At 48.9% G+C, this 20,208-nt stretch overlaps 3 protein-coding genes across 12 annotated transcripts in view; all 3 read right to left on the reverse strand.

Annotated features, from left to right (window-relative positions):
* Positions 1 to 580: 580 nt before the first annotated feature.
* Positions 581 to 4,332, reverse strand: LOC144068113 (FH2 domain-containing protein 1-like). Its single transcript, XM_077592382.1, has 12 exons — positions 4,187 to 4,332; positions 3,252 to 3,668; positions 3,119 to 3,180; positions 2,718 to 2,820; positions 2,566 to 2,651; positions 2,353 to 2,453; positions 2,211 to 2,281; positions 2,043 to 2,150; positions 1,907 to 1,977; positions 1,724 to 1,841; positions 1,450 to 1,614; positions 581 to 1,375 (listed from the first exon to the last, which is right to left on the reverse strand). The coding sequence occupies exons 2-12, from the start codon at positions 3,579 to 3,581 to the stop codon at positions 731 to 733; spliced, it is 1,860 nt and encodes a 619-aa protein (XP_077448508.1). The 5' UTR covers positions 3,582 to 3,668; positions 4,187 to 4,332; the 3' UTR covers positions 581 to 730.
* Positions 4,333 to 4,658: 326 nt separating this feature from the next.
* LOC144068465 (arfaptin-2-like) lies at positions 4,659 to 9,149 on the reverse strand. Of its 6 annotated transcripts, none has more exons than XM_077593030.1 (9): positions 8,841 to 9,149; positions 7,993 to 8,208; positions 6,919 to 6,993; positions 6,393 to 6,501; positions 6,227 to 6,321; positions 5,876 to 6,097; positions 5,654 to 5,811; positions 5,424 to 5,598; positions 4,659 to 5,351 (listed from the first exon to the last, which is right to left on the reverse strand). In XM_077593030.1, exons 2-9 carry the CDS (start codon positions 8,200 to 8,202, stop codon positions 5,196 to 5,198), a joined length of 1,200 nt encoding a protein of 399 aa, XP_077449156.1. In that variant the 5' UTR covers positions 8,203 to 8,208; positions 8,841 to 9,149; the 3' UTR covers positions 4,659 to 5,195. The 6 variants fall into 6 exon arrangements, with proteins under 6 accessions (XP_077449156.1, XP_077449158.1, XP_077449161.1 ...); XM_077593032.1 differs by having other exon boundaries at positions 6,937 to 6,993; positions 8,841 to 9,145; XM_077593035.1 differs by having other exon boundaries at positions 6,937 to 6,993; positions 8,119 to 8,208; positions 8,841 to 9,143.
* A 5,561-nt stretch (positions 9,150 to 14,710) lies between these two features.
* The window catches only part of LOC144068219 (protocadherin-16-like), a 29,893-nt gene continuing 24,395 nt past the window's right edge, over positions 14,711 to 20,208 (reverse strand). For all 5 annotated transcript variants that reach the window (XM_077592549.1, XM_077592554.1, XM_077592550.1 and 2 more), the window contains 9 exons: positions 20,056 to 20,169; positions 19,758 to 19,969; positions 19,544 to 19,695; positions 19,339 to 19,469; positions 18,739 to 19,025; positions 18,495 to 18,636; positions 18,248 to 18,419; positions 17,745 to 18,154; positions 14,711 to 17,655 (listed from right to left, as the gene is read on the reverse strand). In XM_077592549.1, coding sequence (XP_077448675.1) covers positions 15,611 to 17,655; positions 17,745 to 18,154; positions 18,248 to 18,419; positions 18,495 to 18,636; positions 18,739 to 19,025; positions 19,339 to 19,469; positions 19,544 to 19,695; positions 19,758 to 19,969; positions 20,056 to 20,169 — 3,665 coding nt within the window. In that variant the 3' untranslated portion in view covers positions 14,711 to 15,610. The remainder of the gene's footprint in view (positions 17,656 to 17,744; positions 18,155 to 18,247; positions 18,420 to 18,494; positions 18,637 to 18,738; positions 19,026 to 19,338; positions 19,470 to 19,543; positions 19,696 to 19,757; positions 19,970 to 20,055; positions 20,170 to 20,208) is intronic.

The raw sequence follows: 20,208 nt of genomic DNA on the forward strand, positions 1-20,208 counted from the left end.
TATACTATGTCATTTTTTAAAAGAAAAAAGCCTTACTATACTATGTCGTTTTTTTTTTTTAAAGAAAAAAGCCTTACTATACTATGTCGTTTTTTTTAAAAAAGAAAAAAGCCTTACTATACTATGTCGTTTTTTTTTTTTTTAAGAAAAAAGCCTTACTATACTATGTCGTTTTTTTTTAAAAGAAAAAAGCCTTACTATACTGTGTCGTTTTTGAGAGAAAAAAAGCTTACAGCAGAAAACGTCTTACTATACATCAGGGGTGGCCATGCGAGAGGTTGTGGATCGAATCCCACATCATCCAACTTGTCACTTGATGGCTGAAACAGATACGTCCACTTTCCTGCAAATTAAAAAAAGAAAAGCATTACTATACATAGACATTTTAAAAGAAAGCTTTACTATAACTGGTCATTTTTTGGGAAAAATGTCTTCCTATACCTCAGGGGTGGCGACCTCCAGAGTTGGTAACCCCTGATATATAGCAAGGCTATTTTTCCATTTAAAAAAAGGCTGTGTATAACACACTCGGCCAAAAAAAAACGATGCCCAGTGGAAAGTAGGCAGGCATACATCAAAATGTAGCAAAATCTCCTTTATTGTACGTAAAAAGACTCAAGTAAAAGGGGTGGATGTGGGGATATTTAAGAGCGGACTGACACAAAATTCCCAAGGAACAAAAACAAGTGCCCTGTTGCTTCGTTCACTATTTAAGAGAAATAAGAAAATTTCACGTCTCCCTCGTCGCCACCGGCGAGTCCGGTGCCTCTCCCGTCTCGTACTTTCCTCCGAAGCGTCTGAAGAAGGAAATGAGGGTCAACGGGGGGGAAGCTTGGTCACTGGAGTCTGACGAGTACGTGCGACAGCCGGCTCCCTTCCTGAACAATGTGCTCAGTCGGAAGGGGGCGGGCGGAGTCGACGACCAGCGGGTGGAGTCCACGGACGTCGAGCGGCCCCGGGGGCCACTTTCCCACGGGCCCCCGTGCGCCCCCGGGCCGTCCCGCCGCTGTCGCGAGCACGCCAGCGGGCTCAGGATGGTCCACGGCGAGCCCACGTCGCCGTCGCTTGAGAAGAAAACGTCTCTGCCGGTCGAGCGAGGCGTCGTGGGTGGAGACGGGGTCCGGGGGACGTCTTCCTCTTCTCTGCTGGCTTTCTTCTCGGGACTGGGGGGCTCCCGTGCGGATGGGCGTTTACTCTTGGCGGCGGGGGGTGCCTCGGATAGGAATGTGCGCAAGGCCGACTCTAGGCTGGATTCCTCGGTCGTCGGCGGCGGTGGCGGCGGCGAAGGCTTGGGGTCGGCCGCCCGTTTGGCGGTCGTGCGGACGCTCGTTTTGCGCTGCCGACGCCGCTCGCCTGCCTCACGCTCGCGATTCTCCTTCAAAAGATAGAAAAGGTTGCTTCGATCTGGCCATTTTGAGGGCACGCCGGTACGCACGTGCGGGCGCCCACCTGCACGGCGGTGTGAAAGCGTTGGCAGAAGGAGTGGAAAATGGCGCAGCATTCCTCCAGCTTGAAGCGCACGGGGTCTTCGCAGAAATACTCGGCCACGGCGCAGCTCAACACGTCCAGCTCGTGCGCCGACACCTGGAGCGCCAAAAGCTGCTCCTCGCAGTGCTCCGGAAACGACAAGACACCCGTTGGAGCATCGACCAAAACATTTGGCCGTTTCCGTCAAATAAGTATTTCAGAGCACTTTTAACGAGGAAAAAATGGTTATATCTACCATAAGAAAGGCCGCCATCTCCTGTTGGAGATACGGATGCCTGTCCACGTAGAGCTTGACCTCCTTGAGTTTGTCCACCTGTCGCTCCAATTCAGCCAGCACTTCGTCTTTGCAGATTCTACACAAAATGATCCAAATGTAAGTGGAATTTGAGCAAAATGTTCGACGGCGAAATGGACCCACCTGGCCGCCATGCCGATGTGTTCCAGCTGGCTGGGAAAGGCCAGCAGTTCACCGTCGCTGTCCTCCGCTTGCTAGCCAAAAAGAAAATAAATAAATAAATCTGAAAATGCATTTGACGGGACAGAAAAAAACAGACCTTGGCCACGTAGTGCATGAGGTTGACGCCCGGCTTGTTGGCCTTGGTGTCAGCCAGTTTGAGCAACGAGGCCATCCGGAAGCCCATGGCGTCGGCGCAGTAGCCGCCCTGCGCGGGAAATGGCGTCTAAGGAACCAAAAGATGGAAGCCGACGGAGAAAATACGCACGGCGTTCATGTAATTGCCAGCTTTCAACACCAGCCGGATGACGGCGTGAAGGTCGTCGCAGTCTAGCAACTCTGCGCGGGACGATGGAGACACGTGTGGGATTACCGCCGTACGCCGACAGTCGAGCCCGCCGTTAGCCTACCGTTAGCCGCTTTGATCATAACGGCTAGCGACTTTTCCGTCTCCTCCATGAGAGGCGAGAACTCTTGGCGCAGGACCAAAGTCTTCAAGAGTTCCTCGTAGCTATCACGATAGAAGAAAAAAAGGCGGTGAGAAAATATCTAAGACTGTCTTTAAATACTTCTCAAAAAGAGCGACAGATAAAAATCGGTCGCCACGTTTTTGGCGGACTCACTGCGGCACCTTGACCAGTTGCACCATGAACCAATCGGCTTCGGGCAGGAGCGACGCGTTCCCACCGAAGGACAGCAGCGACTTGACCTGGGAAAAGAGCGGTGAGCGAGCGGCGCCGACAAACCGAGCGTTGGGTGGCGGGGAGCGCCGTACCTCGTTTTGGTCGGGCAGCAGCTTGCAGAGCTCCGTTAGTTTGCCGCGATCGAAGGCGCGCCAGTTACCCCGGACGATGTCCATCACCACTTCTGCTGCCGGCCTGTAGAGGGAGACACTGTTTAGTTATTTATTTATTTAGTTTTAACCAAAACTAGAGCAGGAGTTTATTTTTTATTTTTATATCTTTCATCTTCACCTGTATTTGAGCATTTTTTTATATTCCTGTAAACGATGTGCATTTTGGACTCAAATATTACTCATTCTTAAAAATATAAAAAAAATTGTGTTAGTAGATTTTTAGTCAAATTTAATGACCAAATATGTGTAGTTCTGTATTTGAAAATTAGACTGCTTGTTGTTGTTTTTTGCACTTCATAAATGCTGATATTTTGACTTACCTTTTAAAATACCTGAGGAGGATGCTGACGTTCATACTCTTTTTGTTGCCCAGAATGCTGATCTAAAGACAAAAGATGATTTTTGGGGGGGGGGAGCCGGGGGGGCTTCCCTCAAGATGGGACCGTTCCTTACCTGAGCTTGGGGCGAGTGGACACGGACGGGTGCGGCGGCCTTGGCACAGGCCCGCCACTCCACCTGGCTGAAGAGCTCCTCCATGCTGTGGATGTCCAACACCAACTCTCTGGGGGGAAGCTCCGACGTCCACACGTTGAGCTTGCCCAGCACGCGCTGGCTGGGAATGGTGTCCCAGTTCAGCTTCTTCATGGAGCGCCGCTGACAAGGGGGCGGCGAGTGGAGGAGGGGACGAGGCAAGGGAGGTGGCGGCGGCGGCAGCGGTGGGGGCAATGGCCGACCGCGACCGCAAGGAAGATCTCCCACAGATGAGATCTGCGCCGCATCCATGGAACCAGAGAATGATCTATACAACTTTGTGGGTGAGGGTCAACCTGGAACAAGGCTGCACTACCGGAGCCTACCACTGGAGACGCGCTACAAAAAAAGAGCATTGATCTCAGCATCTAAATCAAGTGACAACAAACATTTTTGGATTGCAATTGTTAAACAAAATATTCTACAAACATCCACCAGTGTGTACTTTACAAAAAACATAACGATACGACTATGCCAAGATGATGTAGTAGTCATTTGATTAAAAAAGACAGGTGTGTCTTAAAGCATTTAGTATTCACTAGAATTGTTCCTAATTTGAACCCATGCTTCTCAGACCGTTGTAGAAAGCAAATCAAAAGAAACGTGAAAATTAGTTCTAATTGTTTTGTCCAAGTGCCCAACAAATTGAGTTGAAACCCCACGATGATGCATTTTACGTGTTTTTACCTCAATTGATGAAACTTTGCTATCGTATGTCGTTACGGTGCCGTATACAAACATTTGTAAACCATCGCCGTTTTCAAGCGAATCGAGCGACGCTTTCATCTTTCAACCAAAAAACGAAACTTCTAAAAGCATTCTATATGTCTGGTTATAAATATTCAAACAATTCTCACCTGAATATTGTAAAAACAGAGTAGTCCGAGAGACGTTGGCGTCGTCGGCATAAAAGTGAAAACATGGAAACTAGCACAGGTGTTGAAAATTAAAATCCCCACCGCCAATGGGATTCGATGTTATTGACTGGGTGAGCGTCTCGGCCAATCATATTCGGGGTTGCTGCAACGTAGTAGCTTACAACTTTCCATTGGTTGAAATTGCTTATAATGCTCGCCTATGAAGTTCCTAAGCCAATGGGATTCGATGTTATTGACTGGGTGAGCGTCTCCGCCAATCATATTCGGAATTGCTGCAACGTAGTAGCTTACAACTTTCCATTGGTTGAAAATGCTTATAATGCTCGCCTATGAAGTTCCTAACATTGGGGTGTTAATGCATTAAACGTTATCAAATCTGTGGTGTACTTGCCAATTGACAGCAACGTAAATATTGACATTTGAAGAGATAAAATAAGACCTGAAAAAAGCATTTCAAAATGACTTCCTGTAACTTTATTTCCAGAGGAGGTTTTAGTGCTCACTTACCAAAAATGCATCACTTCGACATCCACCGTACACAAATAAGACATCTCACTTTTACTATAAAATAAGATTCCTTCTCCACGTGTCCAAAAACAACAACACCGCACTCTGTGTCATATTTTGGAAAATATTGCTGAGTAACGGCCATTTTGCCCATGCCAAACACGCTTGCTCGTTTTTGTCAAGGCCGTCTACGGTGTTCAGTTAGCATTACACGATTGGCTTTTGGAATATCTTCAATATACTAAACTTCAACTAAGGAGTGACATCTACGCCGAACCATTTCCTGGAAAAGCCTTCCGATAAAAAATAAAGACAACGGGTTTGGTCCACAAAATGTGCACGTTGGTCATACAGACTGGAAATGATCCGAAAACAAACTTTGGAGTGACCGAAAATGTGCCGTCTACATTGATTTGGATTGGGTAGTGTTTTGAAGCCGCCGGGCTGGATCAGTGAGGTGCGGAAGGGTCGGTCCTTCCCGTCACGGTTCCTCCAGCCAGGACGGCTTGTCGGCGCCGGGTGGTTTGAGCTTGATGTTGAACTGCTGCAGGGTCTGCTCCAGCTGCTCCTGGTTGCCGGCGAAGTACGCCGAGATGGCGTTGTGGAATAGCAGAAGCTGCTTGTGCATCACCTTCACCTGCGGGCGGACAAGCGGGCCGGTCAGGACGTCGTCGATGGTGGCGGCGGCCTCGCCTCGCCCTTTTCCTACCTTGTTCTCCTCCAGGAACTTGAGTTTGACCACCACGTCGGAGCGCAGTCGCTCGTATTTGTCCTTCTGGACCCGGTAGAGCTGCTGGGCCGCCTCGATGCGGGCCACGCCCGCCGCGTCGCGAGGCCCCAAGCTCAGTTCCTCCAGGTCCGAGCGGTACGCGTCGAATTCCAACCTGGTCGGGCCCTTCGGGTCAAGAGGGGTCTCGGCGAGGGCCGGCGCGCCCTTACCTGGCGTTCTCGTACATCTTGATGGTCATCAGCGTGTCTTCCATACTTTTGTTGACCAGCGTGTTGATGCCAGACACAAAGAAGTTGACGGCGCCCAGCAGCGTCTCGCCGTTCTTACACAGCAACTTTTGGGTCTCGGCGTTGTAACCGAACTCGTCCTGCACGACGGCGACGGCGTTAGCCGGCGACTCGGCTCGGCGCTTCCGCCCGTTACGCGCTCACCCTCAGCTCCGGCGACTTCTGGCTGAGGTCGGCGAAGGCGTCGCCCAGCGCGTGCTGCGTCTGCACCAAGTTGTAGAAATGATTGGTGAGCGCTCGGGCCAGTCGCAGGACGTTCTCGTATTTGCGCTTGGTGTCCCTCAGCAGCTCCATCTGGGCCTCCAGCTCCGTGTCCACCGTCCGCTGGCCGCGCCCGAAGCGCTCCGAGATCATCTGCTTGGTGCACTGCAAAGCAAACGCCGATAAACGTTGGCCATTTCATGACAAATTGAAGAGCAAATCTTACATATTGCTACTTTCGTTCAAAGTAGGGTAGACAGTGCCTCCAAATTTGGAGTCACTCGGGCTATTTACCTTGTACGTGTTGAAACCCCACTTCTTAACCGTTTCCAATTTCTCCACCGCCACGCCTCGGCCGGCCTCGTCGGCGCACGGGCCGTCGCTCGAACCTGGGGTGGCGCCGGGAGAAAAAAAGTTACGCTCCTGCCAAATGGGAGGAAAATTATGAATTTGTGGCCACCTTTGGCGGATCCAGCGGGGCCGCCGCCCTCCGTCGAGCCGCCGTATCCGCCGGACACGATGCTGGTTTCGTTCAGGTTGGGACCCGACGCCATCACCTGCTGCAGGTCCTGCGGACACCACGAGGGAGGGAAGGATCGATTACGTTGCGGTCTCGCCGTAAGCGTCCGATCTGGTTCTGAGCCTGACGGCTTGATAAAAAGGAGTGCCAAAATTGAAATCACTAAAAAGACAAGTAACGTTCAGCAGAAAATCCAGTCAGTTAATTCTAAGGCGTTTCCAGCCCATTTAGCGCGCTCAATGGCAGCCAATGAGACATGTTGATATACACTGCTTATTGATGTCATTTTGGCACTCTCAGTCCTTCATATTAGTGCATTAGAAAGATGACAATTAGTAATCTAGACTAAATTTGGACAAAGGTCACTCAAGAACTAGTTTATTTGTTAGTGGCGAGCACCGCAGTATACAATTGTGCGTGCTAGGGTCACTACAAATGAGGCTCTTGTGACTATAAGTGCACTCACGAGCGTTGGCTCGCTCACCCTGGCGCCTCTGTCGCTTCCTAACTTGTCATTTAAACGCCTCTGCCGCTCGGTGGTCTGCACACGTAGAAAAGCACGTCGCCAAGCGAGACAGAAAGGAAGAAAACATGGTTGAAATGGACCGGGCGCCAAAGAAAAAACACAAACAAGTGAGGACATGCAACACAGGTGATAAAACATAAGATATAAATGAAAGCATGACTGCGCAAGTAAGATATTCATTTTTTTAAACTTCAATAAGAGTATAATTATTTTTTCCAATTTATATGCATTGTTTTGATTTCTAAAAATGAGTAAATACAAACGAAAAATAAATCATGGAAACTTTTTGGGTTGAAAAACCATAACAAATTAAAAAATGAGAGAATACTATAATTATATTTTTATAAATATGTAAAATGATAAACAGAAAGGCGTGTGAGCATGAATGGTTGTTTGTCTCCTTGTGCCCTGTGATTGGGTGGCCGCCAATTCAGGGTGTCCCTCGCCTCTGACCCGAAGTCAGCTGGGAACGGCTCCAGCACCCCCCGTGAACCTAGTGAGGATGTAGCAGTTCAGAAAATAAGATATACAGAAAACTGACAGTTGCCTCCTGTTTTTTTTACTCAAAACAAAGTAAATAAATAGTGAGATATTTGCTATGAAGAAGCTGAAAAAAGGCCATTTGAACCATTTCTAGGTCAACAATGTATCCATCTTAAACAATATACCAACTATCAAGATGAAGCAAGCTAAGTTTGACATTCTTGAATTACAGGAGGATTTTTTTGGGACAGAAATGTCATCTTTATACACACAGCCTCCCACGTTCCGGCGAGCGGCTCGCCCGCTGACTAGCCGAGTACAAAGCCGTGTCCCTCCGAATTGCCGTCGCCATGGCGACAGCTGCTATCTCCGGGTAAACACTGCAGCACGCACGCGCTCAGGCTGGCAAATAAGCAAGCGTAAGCATTAAGTCCAGGATGTTCCACATGTTTGTTGAAGGAACACATCGCACCTTAAGTCACTTTGAAAATTTGGACACCGCCTTCCATCAACAGCGACATTCAAACTGACCTGAAACATTTGGCTGCTTTCGCACCACCTTTGTCTTCTCTTCACGAGAAGCTCCCAAAAGCACACGTTAATCGAATAAAGAAGCAAAAAAGCCGTGCACCGAGAAAGTAGCGGGTGCGGCCCCACCTGCTCCAAGCCGTCGTCCGCGTTTCCATTGCTGTTGATGGGGATCTCCACGGTGGCCGCTTTGCTGATGATCCCGTCCGCCATGGCGCCCTACGCAAAAGACGGACATTCTTGTTATTATTCAACAATTTCAGGTGGAATCCAGTTGCCACCTTAAACTTTATGCACACGGCTTTAATACAACTTTCAGAAGTTTCAACGTAAAACGCCTCACGTTTTTTTGTTTGTTTTTATTTCCTTCCAAGCTACTGTATGTAGAATGACACCCGGACAAATAAACAGTGGATAGCTCAAAGACGAAACATTAATATGACTTAAAAGACACTAAAACAGTAATTTTTACAAACACACATGACTAAAGTGCTAAAACAATGTTCTAAAATCACGACCGAGACAAAATTTGATGGATTTTGACTGATTCTGCCGTGTTAGGATGCCATATGGCAGGTGTAGCCATTCAGGTTTAACAAAAGTAAAAAAACCTCACTGATGACATTACCATGATATCATTTTTTATTAACAATATCCAAATACACATAAAAATGACTGGAATGAATCTTAATTTTCGTTTTTTTTTTATTTGTGTGAAAAGAGTGAATCGAATGCACGGGCACAGCGACGTGGCTTGACAGACTCGAGAATAATAATGCTGCATTGTAGTTTCAAGGGGCATAAAAATTGGCATTTGGAAGGAAAATAAGAAGAAAAGAGAGATGAATTACCGGAGAGTGTGTTGCCGTCGGTCCGCACCTACGAATGCTAGCCGTGGAAAGGCTAGGCCGGCTAGCTAGATGTCAGCTAACGGAAAACAGGAAGCATCTCAAGCTAACGTCGGTCTAGTTGAAACAGGAGCACAAATACGAGCCTCCCACTTGGAAAACATTTTTACGACGTGACTCAATTGAAAATGATGGCGTTGCACAGGGCGATATTTTTGCAGTGGGGGTAATTAACCCGCTGTGATGTATTGGAAAAAAAGTGAGAAGATGCGGGGGAAGTGACGTACATCAAAGATGCTCGATCGACTAAAGAGAAGTATAGTCACTCGCTTGTAATATTTCGTAGCTTTAAATGGGTATCATTTGAACGCATTGACTTTGGCAGTTATAGACGTCCATTCCATTCTATTTGAAGTGGGAGCACCAGTGCTATTAACTGCAAGAGACGTCCAAAATAATTGAAGGACCACCGCCGTAAAATTGTTCTACTTGTGTCAACGGTGAACGGCATGATTTGTAGTATTGTCAGTGACCGCTAGACGGTGCTGCTATTTCGTGTTGTGAAGTTTCTTGCAGGAGCTGATGTAAAGACCACGCCCCTTCCACCCCTTCTTCACCCACACTTTTACTGGTGTAATAAAAAGCATTTAAAATGATAATACATAAATCAATGAAATGAGATTCTGTCTAGTTTAAATGGAAAAAATATAACACAAAAGCTCAGAACCATGAGGCGGACGTGCTAACCACTCATCACCGTGCCAATTTACAAAATCAATAGCAATATAAGAAAATGTAAATACATTCTTTAAACTTTGCACAAGTCAAAAAACCTGATTCCCGCCTCAGACTTGAAGTCGGCAAGACAAATAAGTTCCATTTTCATGCCACGTTGACACACGAGAAAGTTAACGGTGACCTTTAGGACATCTTTCGTCAGGTCGCTTGGCCTAATCTACTTCCAGGCGGGATTTCTCTGCCAAAAGCCGCAAGAACAACAAACGCCGCGCGCGACAGTCCAGCCGAGTATTTCACAGCTGCGGATGGGAAACACAATACTTCCCCGGGGAGTGGAGCGAATATTAAATTCTCGCTGCTTAAGTGGTCCTAACGCGAGTCCGGACGGACGGCGGTGTCGCTGGCTAGCATGCTGAACAGCGGCAATTATATCGGATAGGCCAGGTATTGATTTACCAGAGCAGTTTTGTTAAGAAAATTTGAGCCACATTGGCATAATAAACACAATAAAGTGCCACTGACAGGGATGACGCTAACGTATTTGTTTGTTGCACAACGGCTTTGTTTGTGAATCCAACATTGTTTCACAATTGTCCTTTTTGAGGACCGGGATGAAACCCAATGAACATTCCGTGGTTATGTACTGCGTCTTTGTCCTTATAAAAAATAAATTAAAAAAGAATCTGAATGCTTGTCGTCAATTCTCTCAGATTTAAAAGCCAAAGCCGTTCCAGCCCGTTGCTTTTAACCCAGTCAGAAAGCAGAACCCAAATCCAAAAGCGATTGAGCTGACTCACTGCTAAAGGCTACAGCTAGGTGGATGCAGGTTGCAGAGGATTGGACACGCTCCAAAAAAGGTCCAAGACTTAAAGTGGAAACTATTCCAGACGGAAGAGTCATCTGCTTTCACTTGAGTCCTAAGCCTAAATAAAATAGCCCTCCCCGAACCCTTTTATTGTCTGTTTCTTTCCGTCTATCCTTGCGCGGCGCTATGCTTCTTTTTTTTTTAATCGTCTTTCGACCCGCGCTCGGGGGAGTTGTCTCCCCGACGAGAGCCGGCGGCATCAATTCCTCGCCAGGCTCTCTTCTGGGGCATAAAACTGTCTCACGCTTTTAGCAGAGAAAATGCTACCGGCTTCAGTTTCTACTCTAAAAAGCTCTTTGGGGCAGCTCAAACAAGTGAGCCATCTGGAGCTAACCACTTTATTGTCTGGCACTTGCTACATTAAAGTTTTTGAATAGTTTTTGTTACTGCATACAGGACGGTCTGTATTTAGAGTTTTGGATTATAATGCTACGTAGAAATTCCTAAAACTTTAGCAGTCTTTTCACATAGCACAAGCCAGTCCACATTTGGAACTGCCTCCTAAGCTAACAATGATATTAGCCTGGTTCCTTTTTTTGGTTTGGAATTCAAACAGTTAGCAAGCCAATACATTTTGGCTAATGCTCAGCCCGTGAACTAGCGTCAATCAGGCTGGTGACCTCTGCCCTTACCTCAAAAACAACAATTAATCACAATCGGATTGACAGAACATCGGAAAGCCCGATACAACAACAGGAACAGTTGACAATAGCTGAGCGCTGATGAATTGTTCTTAAACGTTGGTGAGCTAGACCTTAATATTACTTGAGTAGAAAAATGAGTTTTTTTTTCCTGGCTACATTCGGTCCATTGTTTCCACTCGACAAGAATTGGATGGCTGCTCGTCCATCGTGAAACTAGACCAGCAATGAAGCCAAAAGTCAATTTCCCGTCTCGATTTTTTTAATCCGACGCTCGTACATTCTTTGGAGGCCCTCCCGTTTCTGTCAGGCCGTCATCGCCCGCTCGATTGACGACATTTCACGTCGGCCGCTGCGGCAAAGGCGACAACGATCAAAGTGGTCTTCACATTCTGGCGGCCCGTTACCGCCGGCCAACTCTACAATAACCCACGTTTAGCGTGCGCAAAGCGGGCGAGTCCACACCGCAAGTCATTAAACGCTTAGACTCTGGAGCGGGTCCAGAAGCTGCGCCGAATCAACGAGTCAGCGTGATGGCCAAAGGGAATGACATCCATCTGGTAATGTTGTTCCTGCTAATGGAATGAGAGCTGCAAATGCTAACAAAGAGAGCATGACCGTCAAAACCTTAAGGAGCTTTTGGTTTACGCTAGGAATGAACAAAAGCTTTTTTTCGCCATTCAGGCCAGAAACAAGTAGATTTGTTTTTCCACCTGGCGACAACTGAGCTGAATTTATCATCTAATAGAAGCGGGTCAGCCTACCACACATACATCGGACTATGGATTGGACGTCTAGAGCTGTCAGTGGCAGGCAAATAATTGTTCTTAATATTAGAATATATGATGCATGTGTGGAAAATGAACAGAATGGAAGGCTTAGAAGAAACCAAAATAGTTTACCAAGGCCAGATCATTAATGTCGAAAAGTGCTGACACCAAATGAAAAGGGGACACGTTGTGGTCCCGCCCCCCTCGCCACCAACCTCACATGCTTCGTTGTCTCCTCAAAACCCGAAGGAAGGAAGGAGGAAAATATTTATTGCGTGCTCCGTGGAGAAAAACAGGATAACGGTTAAGCTTTGGAGGTCAGCGATGATGCTTCCAAAGCAACATTTAAGTCTCAAATTTCATGCGTCTTAGTCCAAAAGATGCGAGATTATCTTTGAGCCACATATTTGTGCCATTAAGTCGTAAAACACAGGCGTCAAACGTCATTTTGAAAAAATTGAATTGAATTATTGAAAAAAAACTATTGCAGATATTTAACAAGAAGACTTAACGTTTGCAGTACCATACCTGTCAACCTCTGCCGATAACTGCCCTTATAAATGATTATGATTCCCCTTACAAACCCCCCAAAAACCTTACAAACACCGTACGAGTCGTACGACTCGTACGGTGTTTGTAAGGTTTTTTGGGGGTTTGTAAGGGGAATCATAATCATTTATAAGGGCAGTTATCGGCAGAGGTTGACAGGTATGCAATATTTTTAGTTCAGAGGCTCCAAAAAAGTTTACACAACTAAATCCAAAAGTCAACAAAAGACTCTAAAAATAGTTGTCGATTCATTTGTTCACTGATTAGTCAGTCGATTCAGGCCCTAAAACTTAGTTGGATGATTTACCGTAATGCTATTGCAAATAATTCTTGGACGGGGGCAAGAAAAATGGCTCCACTTAAGCGAACATCACAGTCAATGAGAAGCTGATATGTTTTTTAGCGCTTGAATTTGGATCAAGCTCAATTTGGCGCTAGAAACAATGGACGTCCGTCTCAGTCCGTTTGGCCGCAGACTAAAAACGCAAATCTCTTTCCCGTGACGACGTCCTCCGGGACAACTCTTGCGTCGGTGAGGGAGATCCGACCAATGGAGACGGCCCAACTACGTCATGGCTGAAAGAGCAAAAACATTCATCCTCCTAATTTGTCAGCTGCTCTTTTTTTTGGGTGAGCGGTCGCTAAACCAGACGAGAGTTAAAGCTTTCGCATGCCGTAAATCTGCTTTCCGCCACCTGATCTTTTTCTCCGGAGGAGAGGACGGCTTTGAGTTCACGTCGACGCAAAAAAAAAGACACTTTGTCACACAATGTCAGAGATTAGCGGCTTTGACTCGGAAACGTCGCCGAGAATGTCGGATTTCAAGGCTATCGTCTCCCAAAGTGAAAAGCCACCAAGATCTGAACCCTTTTGGGAAGTTCTGTCACCTTTGTCCTGACTTCAACTGATATTCTTTATCCTCACCACGCACGAATGGAAAGCTTTTCGATCACAACGGGGCATCAATCTCATAAAACTCTGCAACTTGAGGAAACATCTGCTCCTTCCACATCGCGGACGCCAATTGCCATAAATGAAGTTCATAGGCTGCTTTGATATTCAAGAACTGAGAAGTGTTCCAGAAACTTCAGAAAATTCTGACCTTGAAGACAGTTTCACTTAGCAACATGAAAGCTGGTAGATAATTGCGAGTAAACCCAGAAAAAAGTCTCCCGAAGCCAAGTTGTCAAACACACAGGACGTCGGCCATGTTGCTTTAAAGCCATCTTGGAATGTCTCCAACTCATAGCTCGCGAAACATTGTAAAAAAAAAATTCAGCCCCTGAACATGGTTACGCTTATCAACATGAAATTCGGTGTACATGACTATCATTAGTAGAGCCACAAAAAAGTCTCAAGAAGCCATGCTGTAAAACCCACAGAAAGTCCACCATTTTACTTTGATGAAACAAAGCTTCCATATTTAGTCCTGGCAATGTTTACGTCAATGTCCGGGCTTTCAGCGCCTTTCAAAAAGAGAAAAAAAACCCCAGTCATTTCAGCATAAAAAGCGGCTAACGTTTCACAATTGCCTTTGCGGAATATTTGTTCTGTGATCCAAGTCGTAAAAAAAGAAAAGACACCGACTCTCCGGTCGAGGCCGACAGGAGAAGGCCGAGTCGTAAATTTCCACGTCGGGCACTAGAGAGAGTGAAGTATTTTATAAACGTCAGGCGGTAAATCCCGTTTATGGAAAACAAAACAACGAGTTTACATCAGAGAAAATGTCCTGGTCGAGGGAAACTCATTAGTCACCCAATCGGTCGGCCTCTTCGTGTCTGAGCCACGGACGGGGATGTTTTTCCTCTCCCTGGGGAAATGGAAATAAGTTGTTCCTGGGTCAAACCGTGCCCCCCATAAAACCTTTATTAACCGTACCGTCAAAGCTATGCGCCAAGGAATAAGTCAAGCGTAATATGTCTTGTCTCCAAAAGGGCATTTAGGCTGCGATGGGGAGGGATTGGTCTCCATATTATTAAGGCTTTAGAAGTCCTCTTTTCAGTTTTTACAGGCTGAAGGCCCGGAGGTTTTTGTTTTGTGGTCAGGAACTTTACAGTCCGCCTCTTCCTTCATAGATGAAGTAATTCTCTTTGTACTGATCAATTAATTGCAGTATTACAGTTCGGAGTTAGCCAGAAAAACGCTGGTTTCTGTAATGTTCAGAACGAGCCAATAAATGACAGTCGTCTACAACACGTGGAGTTATTGGTGCCTGTGTTGCCTGTAGATTACGATTTAGCCAGGAGAATGCACAACTTCAATTCTTCCTCCACAAAACCTAGCATCAAAACTGTTTTGTCTCAAAAGGGATGACTGGGGGACTTATTTTCTTGCTTTATTTGCTCTAAACACGAGTACAGTACGTTACAGCTCTTTTTCAAAACTTGAGAAAATACATGACTATGGTAATATGCAAATGAGATGGAGCCGGAGAAAAATACGGTTCAGGTAAACGCTTTCACTGACGCTGATGTTGGTGGACGTCCAATTGCCATTTGTTCATTCACTGCCAGCACGGATTGGATGTCTAGCAACGTCAACAGCAAACCATTGAACCAGGCATGAACCTAAACGACGTCGTTGCGTAGTGACATTTGCATATTTCCCTTTGTGTCGAGATGAACTTGCTCATCATCAATGCAGGAAGCACTTTGATAGTAAAGACACGAAGGTGATTCATCTCACTGGGACTGCAAAATAAACAACTCAATAGAAAACCCTCTCCTCTTTAGTTCTTATAAATAACGCTAACAAACACATTCGCGTCTCCGAGGCGCTAAAAACGCACGCAGCCTATATTCATACAGCCAAGTATACATATATGCACAATTTCCAATTCCCTCTCCAAAATCAGACAGACAGCGGCACGTAAAAACGATCCAATGGCAATCGTTTGTGGACCGACAGGCGACCGGGTGCTCTCTGGCCAGCCAGCGAGGGAACCAACCAGCATCCAAAGCACACCGGATGGTCCAGCAGACCCAAAATCGACTCAATTGAATCAAATATTGACTCCACCCTGCCAGGCAAACATTCCGAGAAGTATCATGGCATTAAATCTGACATTGGCAAAGTCTTTCTCCCAAGTACGGAGTCCCCGGACCCCCAGACGGAACTACGGGGGCGTGTTGTCGCCGCCCTGAGTCCGGTCCACAGTGGCAAGGAGAAGGAAAGGCAGGTAGTAGTTTAAAAAATAGTCAGACTTTGTTTTTATATCCTCATCTCGTGATCGGGACTCTGGTCCAACGAGGGCTCCCGGGTGCTGATCAGGGACGCCGAGGGCCCCTGGCTGACGCCGAAAGGGGAGATGGCGGGCGAGCGTGCCGCCAACGGGGAGAGCGAGGGCGAAAAGCTGGGCGACATGGCCGCGGACGAAATGGAACCCTCGTGACTGATGGGGGAGCGGCGGAGTGACGCCAAGTGGGGGAACGTCCGACTCAAGGTGGGGACTTTGGGCGGCACCGACATGGCCCCCGGGTGGGCGACCGAGGTGATGAGCGGCGGCGGGTCTATTCGGGGTTTGGGCTCCATTTTGGCCCGGGGTTGGAAGGGCTGCAGCGGGTTGGGGTTCTGCTGGGCCGTCTCGTCTTTCAGTCTGGCGATTTCCGTGAAGACGTTGGCCAGGGGCTGGAACTGGGGGCACCAGTTCAGAAGGTAGTCCCAGTTGTAGCTTCCGCGAAGCTCCTCGTCACTGGCCACGATCGCCGTCAGAGAACCGTCCGCTTGCGGTTTGCCGTCCTCGGGGAAGGCGTAATCCTTGGGGAGGGAAATGTTCAGGCCCCGGCCCGCCCCCAGGTAGCCGCCCCCCTCGTCCCTGTAGACCGGGAGGTGCCCGGAAAGCAAGGTGCCGCTCAGACTGCCGCCCAGTTTCTTGCCTTTGAACCAAGCGCTCCCTTCCAAGGCGGCGGGCTCGCAGGAGACGTCGGAGAGCTGGTCGGCGTCCTGCTGGATCCCGGAGTCGGGTCCTCTGGCCGCGATGTGCTCCTGCATGGAGGAGCTGACCGAGGCCACGCGGGGGTACTCGTTGATCATCCGGATCTCGTCATCTTCCGCGGCCTCGGCGGAGCCTCTCCCGCTGGAGTGGGAGGGATCCGAAGAGCCTCCTCTTGTGTACGAACCCCCACCGCCGGCCCCCTGGTCTCCGCCGTAGCCCGGCAAGGCCTGGTGGTAGATTCTTTCCCCCCCTTGTCCGGGACCGCGGTCCTCCGCATTCTTCGGAGCGGCCCCCGAGACCGGGCTTTTATCGGTGCCGTTCTGGGCTTTCTTCCGCCTTCGCGACTTGACCAGAAAAACGGTGGCCGCCGTGATCACCAGCAGAACGATCACGCCCAGCGAAACGGCGATAATGATAACCAAAAGAATGTTGACGTCGGGGGCCAGGCCAAAACCCGTGTTGGTGACGTCGATGGAGATGCGCGCCGTGGCGTGGCGAGACGCGTCCAGCGGACTGTGAGCCCTCACGTCCAGGGTCATTGTCCTGCCTTCCCCTTTGTTCCGACCCGTGGCTCCGCCGCGACCGCTCCCCGAGCTGTCCAGCTTGAGGAAAACCACGCCGGTGGTTTTGTTGATCTCAAAGTAGGGAGAGCCGGCGGGGAGAGAGTAGAGGACGATCCCATCCACGCCTCCGTCCTCGTCGTTGGCCTTGACCTGGCCAATGCTCTGACCTTTCCTGCCGTCCTCCGGGACCTCCAAGGAGAATTCGGAAGACGTGAAAAGCGGGTCGTACTCGTCCTCGCCCGTGACAAACACCTGCACCGTCACAGTGGCAGAGTGGTTTCCCGCATCGACGGCCAGTGCCACAAAGTCGAAGGAATTCATCTTCTCAAAGTCAAAGGGGCGCTTGCTCCGGATCTCTCCGGACGCAGAATCCACAGAAAAGTCCTTTGTCGCGTGAGATGGCTCCACCACGAAGTAGCTCAGCTGGCCAAAGACCCCCGTGTCGTGGTCGATGGCGTGGAGAACGGTCACGGGCGAATTGGCCGGTTGGTTCTCCCTAATACTTGCGGTCAAGACTTCCACCGGGAAAAAAGGATGATTGTCGTTGACGTCTTTGACTTCCACGAGCACGGGAACCAGGGCGAAATGTTCTTGCCCGTCTGTGGCCCGGATGACGACCGTGTGCGTGGACCGGCGCTCGCGGTCCAAGGCCCGCTGAAGACGCAAGGCTCCGCTCCACTGGTCCACGGCAAATAGGTCCACCTCGTCCCCAGAACTGATAGCGTAGCGGACCTCCGCATTCGGCGTCGAATCTGGATCTGGGGAGACATTTTTGAATGAATTCCCACAACTCACGAGGAATAATAATAATAATAAAGAGATCCAAGCGGTGAAATTCTTTTGTTACCCGTGGCGGTCAATCGAATGATCTCGGTCCCGGCGCCGGCTCCCTCGCTCAACGCCACTGTGTATTCCGCCCTGCCGAAAACCGGCGCGTTGTCGTTCACATCGGCGATTGTAATCAGGGCCGCCACGCTGGAGCTCCGCCGGGGGACGCCCCGGTCGGACACCACCACCGTAAGGTTGTAAAGGGGCTTGACTTCAAAATCCAGAGAGTCCGCTAAGAGCAGGGTTCCCACGGTTTGGAAGCCGCGGCCCTCCAGGAAGCGAACGCTGTTCTCCATCTGGAAGGCGTTGCCCTCGTCGCCGTTGGCGATGGCAAAGTTAAAGCCGCAGTTTTCCCGTGAGAGGTCGCTGTCGAAGGCTTCAAATGTCAAGACCGTCACCCCCGGGACAGTGTCCTCGGAAACCATCGTCCTGATAGACCAAAACAGGAAAAAACGATGTGGGTTCGAAGGGGTTCAATCTTTGACTTTTTCTTCTATTTTGGGAGAAAACATCCAAACTGACCTGTACTCGGATTGATGGAAAATGGGCGCATTGTCGTTCACGTCGGCGATTTGAACCTGGACGGTGGCGAGAGCGGTACGCGGCGGTGAACCCCCGTCGCGAGCTTCGACCACCACGTTGACGGAAGGGCGTTCCGGATCAAACTCTGCTCTGTGGTTGATAAACAGTGTCCCTGGAGACCCCCCCAAAAATGTCAGGAAAGCCCAATGGTCTGATATTCTATTTAACAATGAAGCTGCTCGCCAACCATTATGGGGATCAATGTAGAAGCCCTCCTGAGTGGACGACATCACGCTGTAGGCGATCCTTCCGTTCTCTCCGGAGTCCCCGTCGGTCGCCGTTACCGTGACGACCGCGCTCCCGGAGGGCGCGTGCTCGGGTAGGTTGACCTGGGATCGAAATAGACATAAAAAATGCATCACCTCGGCACTCGGCCAATAGTGCGGCTATTTCTTTGGCGCCATCTCAGCACCACGGCCGGGCCGTCCAACCTGATAGAGGTCCTGGGTGAAAGCCGGCGCGTTGTCATTGACGTCTTCTACCAGGATGGTGACGTTGGCCTCCGTGTAGTGTTGGCTGTCCGTGGCTCTGACGGTCAGCGTGTACCAAGTCTTCTCCTCAAAGTCCAGCGGGGCAGTGAGGGAAATGCCTCCCGTATAGCGGTGTATCCCAAATTTGCCCGAGGCGCTTGGGTCCATGTGCAAGGAGTAGGCCAGGGCAGGACCAGAGTCCACATCGTTACCCGTCACCAGAGTGATCTCGGTGCCTATCAATGTGTCTGGCGGGCATGAAGTCATGGTCAGTTGATTTGCACAAATATAACACACGGGAGAATAATATCTTGACTTAAAGGTGCAATGAAATACTACAGCGATTAGCTTTAAGACGAAAGCAGACCATATTTTAGACCTAAACCCACTAAAAAAATTCTTTCTAATGAAATTAAATCCTGCTTAGTCTTGTTTTCTCAGCTGCCTCCACCTCGCACTTGCAAGTCTAACTTGGACCAAGCAATGATCCTCCACCCCAAAATCACAAGTTCATGTCCAAAGTATATGTCTACGCTATATTAAAACAGATTTGATACATACTCTCTGAGATGCGAATTTCTGGAGGGAGGGGAATGGTGGGACTGTTGTCATTCTGGTCTACGATGATCACGGTCAAAGTTGCCGAACCTGCCAGTTTTGGACTTCCCCTATCAGTCGCTGTTATCACGAGCCTGGCCAACGACAAGAGTAATCAACAAGGATGCTACGTATGCTACACAAGAGCATACATATACTTTTTACTTACTTGGTTTGGGTAAAGATCTCACGGTCCATGATGGCCGTGGTGGTAACGCTCCCGGTCAAGGGATCGATCTTGAACAAGCCGCTCATGCCCGACGACTGAATGGAGTAAGTCACTTGACCGTTCTGGCCCTGGTCCACGTCCTCTGCCATGACCTAGGAACACATTTTGCCTGCTTTAAATCTCCCGGGAGCAAGTCGTCTAGATTTCACGGTACCTGTATGATCGGTGTTTCGTATCCCCGGGCCTCCCTCATGTAAGCCACGTAGTTTTGCAGCTGGAAGCGAGGCAGGTTGTCGTTGACATCCTGGAGCATCAAGTTGATGCCAGTGAAGGAGGCGGAAGACGTGGTTTCAGCTTTGACCACCAGCCGCAGCCTGGGCGTGTCCTCAAAGTCCAGAATTTTCGAGCTCTGCACCCAGATTTCTCCTAGCGAGCACATTAGCGAGTTAGCGTACTTTGGGAGTTGGGAAGGAGAGTTGACGTCTGGTCAGAGGGTGACTGAGGCGGTCAACCTGTGGAGGAGCTGATTCTGAAGGCTTGGTGTCGGTTGCCGCTAAAGATGCTGTAGCTGATCCCCTCGCGGTTTCCATCTGGATACTGGGCCTGAGCCTGAGCCACAGCTGTGCCTAATCAAAGGAAACAGGATGACAATGAACAATCTTTGT

The sequence above is a fragment of the Stigmatopora argus genome, chromosome 22 (assembly GCF_051989625.1).
Source record: "Stigmatopora argus isolate UIUO_Sarg chromosome 22, RoL_Sarg_1.0, whole genome shotgun sequence".
NCBI classification, from domain to species: domain Eukaryota; kingdom Metazoa; phylum Chordata; class Actinopteri; order Syngnathiformes; family Syngnathidae; genus Stigmatopora; species Stigmatopora argus.

Bases quoted from the DNA above. Each gene is read 5' to 3' on its own strand.
- LOC144068113 (XM_077592382.1), bottom strand. From the start codon at position 3,581: ATGGATGCGGCGCAGATCTCATCTGTGGGAGATCTTCCTTGCGGTCGC. The intron at 2,652-2,717 runs GTACGGCGCTCC...CTCTTTTCCCAG, and splicing joins TGCTGCCCGACCAAAACGAG to GTCAAGTCGCTGCTGTCCTT. The intron at 2,454-2,565 runs GTGAGTCCGCCA...CTATCGTGATAG, and splicing joins CAACTGGTCAAGGTGCCGCA to CTACGAGGAACTCTTGAAGA.
- LOC144068465 (XM_077593030.1), bottom strand. From the start codon at position 8,202: ATGGCGGACGGGATCATCAGCAAAGCGGCCACCGTGGAGATCCCCATC. The intron at 6,322-6,392 runs GTGGCCACAAAT...GCGCCACCCCAG, and splicing joins CCCCGCTGGATCCGCCAAAG to GTTCGAGCGACGGCCCGTGC. The intron at 5,352-5,423 runs GTAGGAAAAGGG...GTCCGCCCGCAG, and splicing joins AGTTCCTGGAGGAGAACAAG to GTGAAGGTGATGCACAAGCA.